General features: G+C 39.4%; 1 protein-coding gene across 1 annotated transcript in view; it reads left to right on the top strand.

Annotated features, from left to right (window-relative positions):
* The first annotated feature begins 2055 nt into the window (after positions 1–2055).
* Positions 2056–8720, top strand: part of fstl1b (follistatin-like 1b) — a 29644-nt gene continuing 22979 nt past the window's right edge. The window contains exons 1-2 of the mRNA XM_042001169.1: positions 2056–2193; positions 2309–2365. Of these exons, the coding sequence (XP_041857103.1) occupies positions 2309–2365 (57 nt within the window). The 5' untranslated portion in view covers positions 2056–2193. The remainder of the gene's footprint in view (positions 2194–2308; positions 2366–8720) is intronic.

The raw sequence follows: 8720 nt of genomic DNA, 5'->3' as shown, positions 1-8720 counted from the left end.
TCTAATCTGTAAGTGTTTTTGAAAACAAAAAGTCAGATCTATGAGACGCTAGCTGCAAATGCCCAAGATAACACTACACACTAGATTAACAGCCATTTGAAAACTACAGAGTTGTGCACAACTGTAAACAATATACTACTGTAACAGCACACATTACTGTACTGTATGTAACTGAAAATACTAAATCACTCCTGTTCATCATGACGTTCCTCTCTGGCCACATATTTTCATCAATATATCAATATCTCATTGGATGTCATTCTCTTGCGATGCAGCGAGGAAAGTATCTCCTCAAGTGGTGAACCCACCCTCTGCAGGACTCTGTTGTGGTCTCATTGCATCCTGCATCGATGACTGGAAGCAGAGGCATTTGAGTATGTGGATGGTGCTCGTACACCTTCCACCTCCATGCAGAAAAAAACCCTCTACTGAATTTAGTGAAAGCTGAGGAGACATTAAAGGAAAAATATTATAAAGAAATGTTTCAAATCTGCTTTACATATTTTGATTACTAGTTTAACTCTTTTGCATATAATGTCTCAAGCAACAAAATAAGGACTATTAGTTTTATGAGGATTGACTATTCTGCAGTAGTAAGTATAGTTAATTTTGACTGATATGACCAAAGCAAATGATAATGTCATGAAATAGCAGAGAACTGTATGAAAACAAATGCTACATGTCCAAAAGCAAAAACACATGTCCACAAACTGTAAATAAAGCAGATCACATGCATGTGCCTGCAGTCACCGTAGATCATGTCTATGTATAAATGCAAACCTTGTGTTTTCTTAGTATTCTACTGTACTTTACTTGTAACTGTTACTGGCAGTCACAAAATGTTAGTTTTAATTTACTTTTTATACACTTTATTGTAAAATTTTGGTAACAATAGAAATATTTCTGATATCAGGGTTTAACTACATATTTTGAGGAAAATGTGAGATGACAGTGTTTCTGAAAGATGTGGTTGGTTGTTTCTCAACCTACGGTATCTGGCAATATCATGCTAGTAATATTGGCTTTACAGGGTTTTAGAAAGAAAAATATTCACATCAAGTCACTGTGCTGCCAACTACATTCAATCAAGATTACAGTCACTGTAAACACACTGTAGAAGACATGAGTGACAACAGCTTAGACTGGATCTGCTGCTGCACTAGTTGGTGTTTGGACTGCTTTCATGACAGGAGTTAATTCCTTAAAGGCTGAGAAATGACCAGATCCCAACACTCTTCTTGATTATGAACGTTTAGATAATTCAAACCCAGTAACTGCATGTCATTAAGAAACCCTGTGTTAATAAAAAGGGAAATCTCCACACATTTGAATGCTATGATGCATCTAATAGTGTTCTTTGTGTAATTACTAGAAATAAAGTAAAATAACATGGGGTCAGACATTTGCATTTTGAAACATGCACTGCAGGGGTGCTGCCTTTGGGACATAAAGTATCTCAGTCCATCCTTTCACTGGCCTGGATGAGCAAGCTTCTGTTCATAGCAAAGGGCAGTGAGCTCCTTGGAATATTGAGCAATTTCCATTCATCTTTTTTTAATTTATTTTATTTATTTATTGGCAACTGGTTTGGTTTACAGCCTTGTCTCCTCTGTTTAAGAGCGTGGCTGTGCAAAACAAACGAGGACTGGAACAGCTTTTTGCCTCTTAGTTTTGCATGTATGCACCTCAGTGAGGACACTGCACAGAAACCCAAAAGTATTTATGTACAATTAAACTTTTTGCAGCTGAGTCGCCCCCTACTGCTCACTGACTACAGGTTCAAGCAAGAACTTCCACGCTCAGTCATAGAGTATGTCCATCTTTTATATGCAATCTATATCCAAACATTACATGAAAAATGAGCAGGCAGCTTTATCTAAAATTAAATCTATATGGTGGGGAGGTGGATTAATATTGTGATAAAAGAAAAACGTTTAATTTACACACAGTCTTGAATCCACACAATTTCTTTGGTTCCTCCCCCTTTGTGCTCCTCTGTAAAACGTCCATTGAGGGCTCCAACATTTTCATTGGCCGCGGTAATAAGAGAGGAGGAGGGGAGACTGACGAACTGGCAGGAATTCCTCAGCGCTCCTCAAATTTCTCCAAATCACGGACCTTCAGTTCGACTCCGTCCGGACAAATACCCAGACCAGCTCCCCTTCAGCTGAGCGGAGCCGCCTAAACGAAACGGTGTGTGGAAAATGGTTATACACAAGTTTTTCTTTAAGAAAACAGATTAAGCTGTTCGTTTGCGTTTAATCCCCCCATCCTCTCAGTAAATCTTACTTTCTCATTTTGTTTCCAGATGTTGCGAAGTGTGGCTGCGCTCCTTCTGCTGGCCGTGGCTCTCTGTAACGCAGAGGTAAGTTTCAGTATTTCAACTTACAAGTTATGGTCTTTGTCAGACTGGAAGAAGGCTCGCGCCTGCATTTTACACTTTCTAACGGTTCCGCGAGAAACTGATTTGGAGACATGGCAGCTTTGTTCTCTAACACAACCACATCTGGAAAAAAATAGGAATGTGTCCCGATAACACGATGTTGTGATGGAAATGAGCCTAATACAGACCGCACTGAGTTCTTGGCCGTTTATCTTCACAAAGAAAGCAAAAAATATCAGTACAGAAGATTACCACAGGGAGTGCCATTCACTCCAGACATCACCATTCAAATCATTGCACAGATGAGGTACTGAAGGAGTGACTTTTTACTTCTGTTTGTGGGGGGGGGAAAAAAGAAAAAAAAAGCCACTCTCCTCTCAGTCTCACTTTTCCCCTCAACTTAGCAGCACAGCAAAAGCAGCCATAAGGGAAAGACACTGGAATGACAGCTGTGAAAAGGATAGAAGGGTTGGCTGCTGCTTGTGTGTATCTCACAACCCTTGCTCTCTTTGGGGTTGGATGGCCCTCCTCATTAATATTGTAGGATGTTATGCTGCAAATGCTCTGCCAACTGGCAGCTGCTCTGATGGCACACCAACACTGTTTGGGTGGTCAATCAGGGGAGCTTGTGTTTGTATGTGTGCTCAGGGGCTGTGACAATACTCACCTTGGGTCTAGCACTGCAGAGCTAAATGGCCCAAGCCCTGAGTACACACACAGAGGTAATGTGCTGTTAGGTGGGCTGGCGGCACATGGGACCAGCGCAAACAATACGACTGGTCCATCATTTTATGGCACTATAGGTTTATTTAAATATATAGATTATACCATTTATTTATTTAGAGGCACTTCCAAAGCTGGTTTGGAACCAGTTGCCTAACTAGAAACTCATTTGTTTAATGACAACATCCAAACTGTAGCAGCACTGCTTTTGTAGAGACTCGAGACCAAACATTTATGTTAGAGGTTTGGTCAGGATTATGGTGACTAATCAGACTACTTTAAATTGTATTATGTTAAAAACATGTTAAAAAATATCTTATTAGGTTTCATTGTCCCTCTTATTTACCTGCTGTTCTTTTCATTCTTTTCTTTTCTTTTTTTAGAATTTTACAAGTTTCATCTGTTAAAGTAACTTGAATATCACTAGTATATATTTCTATTCTTTATTTAAAACAGGGTTCATAAATCTTGTTTGCACAGCCATTTATAAATATAAGTAAACATTATCAAAAGCCGGTCAGCACTGGCAAGGCTGCTTACAAATGCTGACTATTGAACAGGGTTCACAACTGGTGGTATAAAGACACACAGTTGCAGGAAAAATTAAGCAAACACTGTCACATGTGGAAAAAACACAGTTTTCTCAGCCTTGAGGTCTTCTCTGGAAATTTAGAATATGCTAAAGGGACGTTCAAACAACATACAGCTGGTGACACATTTCTACTGATGCAATGACATGACTGAAAACAGGCATAATAGTGAATGATAATAAAGGTTTCTACGGCTGAGAAGCAGAAAAAATACAAACATTCGATGGGGTAATTTGTAAACTTCTGGCTCAAAAATTCAGTTTAGCATCTCTTAGGTGTTGAGCAGGTATCATTCCTTCAAATTTGAGTATTCCCAGTTGTGAGATATTTTTTTTGACATAGTTTGTTGCTACATGTGCAAAATGGTAATTCTGGACCACGTGCTCACATAATTTTCTAGAAATGTATTAAGGCTGCTTATTGCTTCAAACAGTCACTCTGGTTGGTGAGCATAACAATAATCCTGCTGGATTTTCTGATTTGCACCCAGAACATGATTAACTCACATGTGAAGTCATTTGCAGCTCTGAGCTGACTTACAAGGCTAAGGGAAGGCAGCATGTATTCTGGAAACAAGGGGATATAGCTAGCTTTGTTTTACCCAACAATGCTAGCACCCCTAAATAACACTAGACTAGCATGTTCTTGGACACTGGTTGCCAAGCAACAGGTCCCAACCAAGAAAAAGCTAAGCACAAATCCCTTGTAAGCATAATTTCCAGACTTTCTGCTAAGCTACCCATCTGCTCTTTATACCTTTTATAATTATACAGACATGGTAGTGGTATGAGATCCCATCAAACTCTTCAATAGAAAGTGAGTTATTACATTTCTCAAAATGTTCCTTGAGCAAGTAAAAACATAAAAGTACCAGTTGATGCTGGATCCTCTAAACTCAAGAAGACACAGCTGTTGAACACCTGGCTCTGCGCTGACGTCTTTGTTGACCGGCACAATTACAGGAAGAAGAAATAAATAACGCAGACCTGCTGCTTAATCATAGTCTAGATTTATTCCACGAGTTACAGCTTAACACAAGATAGACCAGTTTTCTTCTGCCTAGTCTGCCTAGACTTTATAGCTTAATGCAGCTGGCCATTAGTGTTTCAACTGCATCAACATCGCTCATAGCAGACATGCAAGCCCTCCCTGCTGACCTTCCTGTTTTTGCCTGCTGGCTGCTAAATGTGCCATTGTGTGCATCTGTATTGAATTCATAGTTGTGAGGTATGGCATGGAGACAGAGCATGCAGCAGGCTGTGCTGAATGTAGTAAATGAGGAGGCATTAGAAAGGCATCTATTCTCCAAAGGTAATTACCTTGACAATATATGGCCTGTTGAAGCCATGGGAAGAGCCTGAAATGGCATACCAGCAGTCTGACCAAAGGAGGTCAACAAGTTGGAGCAAAGCCCTCTCAGAGGTGAGTCTCATGAGCATATAAGGGGTGCATTTAGGATGTGTTTTAGATGATGGGATAGCTTAAAAAGAGATAGAAAGATAGGAGAAAACATGTTCTGTGGGTTGATGGATGCTTTTATTTAGAGGCATGAGTATGGCCTATTAAAATGAGGACACAAACTCCTGATTTATTATCAAAGAGAATGTCTGTGTGCTTCCTGGGGTGAAAAAATGCTGTGTTTGAAGATAAGCTGCAATGTAATGTGGCTTGGTGGCCAGGGTCGGGACTCAGAGAGAGCTGTGTCTGCAGGCTGGAATAGAGATATGCATCTTGTGGATGAAATGTTGATGTTTTACCAAAGCACACCAGGAGCTTGATATGCAAAGGAGGTTGTATTCAGGAATAGTGAAAGTCATAAGATTTTGTTGCCTCAAGAGACATGTGAGCACACATGCCAGTATATAAACAGAGGAAGAGGAGTTAATACTGTTTTCATTGCTTGCAGTGTGGTTGTGTTAAGTCTGTTGGGATACAGTGCAATGACACAGTGGTTAGTTTTGTTATCAGTTCTCTGGAATTTTAACAAATACAAACTTTAAGAGGAACTAAGCCCAGCAAGTCAACTAAATAAGCTGTACTCTCCTCAAGTCACGAGGATAATGAAGAATATAAGAAGGCCGTTGTGCCCCTGGATCTGTAGCAGGCCTAATTGAGTCATGGCCTCTCATGCAGGCACCCTGCCATGCTTCCATGTTGATGCTTGTTCTTTCTCATTCAAGGTGGGCTAAAAATATCTGCCCAGGTGGAGGGAACATGAGCATTAGAGGGACGCTGTGTCCTCTGTCTGTATCAGCCTGCTCTAATTACTGTAGCTCAACAGCCAGTCATGAATTCTGTGCAGGGATTGTGTGGGGTGGTGAGATAGACTGATGTAAAACAAAGAGGAGATAGAGCCACAGTCATGCAATTATAGCAGGGGAGATTGTGAGAAGTAAAACTCAGCTGTGTGGAAAGAAAAAAAGGTGGGCCTGTGTTGTTTCATGTCCCTGCCGTGTCTGTTCTCTTCACTCTTGGCTTGACTTGAAAGGAGTCCTCATTTAGCTTACCAGCTGTACTGGTGTCTCATTATTACCAGAACTGAGAGGAACTACACTCCTAAATTAACTAACACACATATGAAATGTCATGAGAGAGTGGCACTTAAGTCTCTGTTTTTGTAGGGGAGAGATGATGAAGATAATGAAGATGCAGTCATAGGTCGAATGTTAAACATATGTTTCCCAGAAATATTTGGACACTGACAAGGTTTTTATCTCTTGATGAAAATATAATTGAGTAATATTTATATTAAGAATATAAGCTGAAAGAGCAGACTCTCAAGAGTGCTCACATCTAATTTGGGGGCTCGGTTTTGGGATTACAGCTATTCAAATAAAGTTTCGTCCAGTCTTGTGTATACATGCAGCACTTGTTTTATCTTTAACTGCATTATGTGTTAGTGTGATTTTGTAAGCTTTGATTTTGTACTTTGTCAGACAAAATGCATTTCAGAGTCCAGTTTTTACCCAGTAACTGATTTTGTTCTAATGTAATATAAATGTGCTCACTAATGACTTCCTGCCAGAAGACATCCATGCCTGTGTCATCACTGCTGCCACGTGTTTACAGATGTTTTATGTGCTGTTGCGACTTTTTCACCTTCACATTGATGAGAAGATTTGTTTTAAGTCGTCCAAACGATGTTCGATAACTGCTCTAACTTTTCAAGGTGTCTTTTAGATGTTTTCTACCTCTCATGTTCTTGAGGGTCATGAATGATTCATGCCTTGTGTTTATCCCTATGACGTCGTCTCTTGATGGATGGACTTGGATAATGAAATGCCAATCTCCTTGGAAGTGTTCTTCACTCATCCAGCACTTTTGTCTTTTATGGATATCTATGATTTTCTAAGGGTGAACTCACTAATGCTGTAGCTTTATCTGCTTGAATGAAAACAAAATAAGGGTAAAATCATGTTTCTTTATGAAACAGCTGTTAGGTCTATTGCAAAATAATGTTTGAACTCTGGAAAAAGGTAATAATTATTACAGGGATGTATTGCCTAACCCTTTCTCTAGTTTGATGTGAAGATCCTGAAATGAAAGCAGTCTGTATTTTTCACATTACTGTAACTTGAAAATGTGTAAACAGTTAAAATAATTGTTCTGTCAATGTCCTAAAATTCCCAACCTAACTGGTTGTGTTAATTCTTTCATTTATGTCTAATGGATTTGTAAAGGCTGACAGATTCTCTCCTATTTCCTCTGTTAGGCTCACAGACAAACCATAACCACATTGCTGATTTGATTTTATCATTAAGAATGGCAAAAAAGAAGACAATAATATAAGTACTGAGGATCTGTTTACTTCCACAAAACACTGCCTTGTGTCCACTGACTTGCTAACTTGTCTGCTTGATTCACAACATGATGAAAGTTACCTAGCTGCTATTTTTCTCCTCCATTATTATCCAGGAAGCTTAAAAACAACCTCAAGGTTAAAATGGCTTATGTGAACTGCATAACTCACATGATTTATGCACCAAATGTAATTTTCCTGGGATCAGAAAATGCAATGCAATACTAAAAAGCTGCAGGGAAAAATGTTTTCACCATTTACATTTAATTAACCTCAGGGTAGCCCATGGTTTTTATGTAAGGCTGTAAATATTTTTCTTTCCATGAAAAAATGACCAACAGTTTAATTGCTTCTGTTATTGCGTATGAAGATTTTCTATTAAACTAAGCTGAATATAATTTGGTATACCTATAGACTGTAAAAGATGGATCTAGTCACTGTGAAATCACCCACTGGTTTGCAGCTGTTAAAGATCCTCAGTCACCCTCTGGGTTGGGTCCGGGGTTGTCTTGGTGGTGGGGTGGCCGACGTTCATGCTGTGGCATTGCTGCTGATCGCTTGGGTCTCTGGGCCGCCCTAGTCTGCCTCTAGCCTTCGTAGAGGCGTGGTAGCATTTGCACGATCACACTCACCTTTGAGTTCTCACATATGCATATCGACACAGTTGCTGCGTCGTCCTGTAGGTTTATACTCTAAGAGGTACTTTTGTTTAGGTTTTGTGTGTGTTTCTGGTACTCTGGTTTTTGCTGTGATACATTTTTTATTTTTTTTCATCTTGCTTGTCTCTTATACGTCCTCATGATGATTGTCATCATTGTTCTCCTGTAAAAGTTGTAGGAATTTCTCTGTTGTGTTTCTGTACAGGTGTAGCTGTTAGTTGTTGTTTGTTTGGATTGAAGGGTCATTGTCTTCTGTCTGTTGTATCTCTGTCTCCTCTTTCTTTTCTCTCATTTTCACTTCTGTTCATGCTTCTCCTTTTTCTTCTGTCCCCTCTGGTCAGGTCCAGCAATATTATGGAAATTTTGTAATTCAGTAAATAAATAAAATACAAATTTAAATAAATAAATCAGATTATCAAGAGGAGCCTTATACTCATAAAGCTCCCCTTGGCAAAGCAAATTTGTTTGGCACAGCAGCCAGATCATCATTCTGCTGCTGCGATGCTCGACAGGACAAGTCAAAAACACAAAAAGAAAAATCACAGACTTCTAAACAATCAGATGTC

Source organism: Melanotaenia boesemani, chromosome 12 (genome assembly GCF_017639745.1).
Source record: "Melanotaenia boesemani isolate fMelBoe1 chromosome 12, fMelBoe1.pri, whole genome shotgun sequence".
NCBI classification, from domain to species: Eukaryota; Metazoa; Chordata; class Actinopteri; order Atheriniformes; family Melanotaeniidae; genus Melanotaenia; species Melanotaenia boesemani.
The sequence above is the reverse complement of the archived record's forward strand: the minus strand, read 5'-3'. Positions and strand labels throughout refer to the sequence as shown.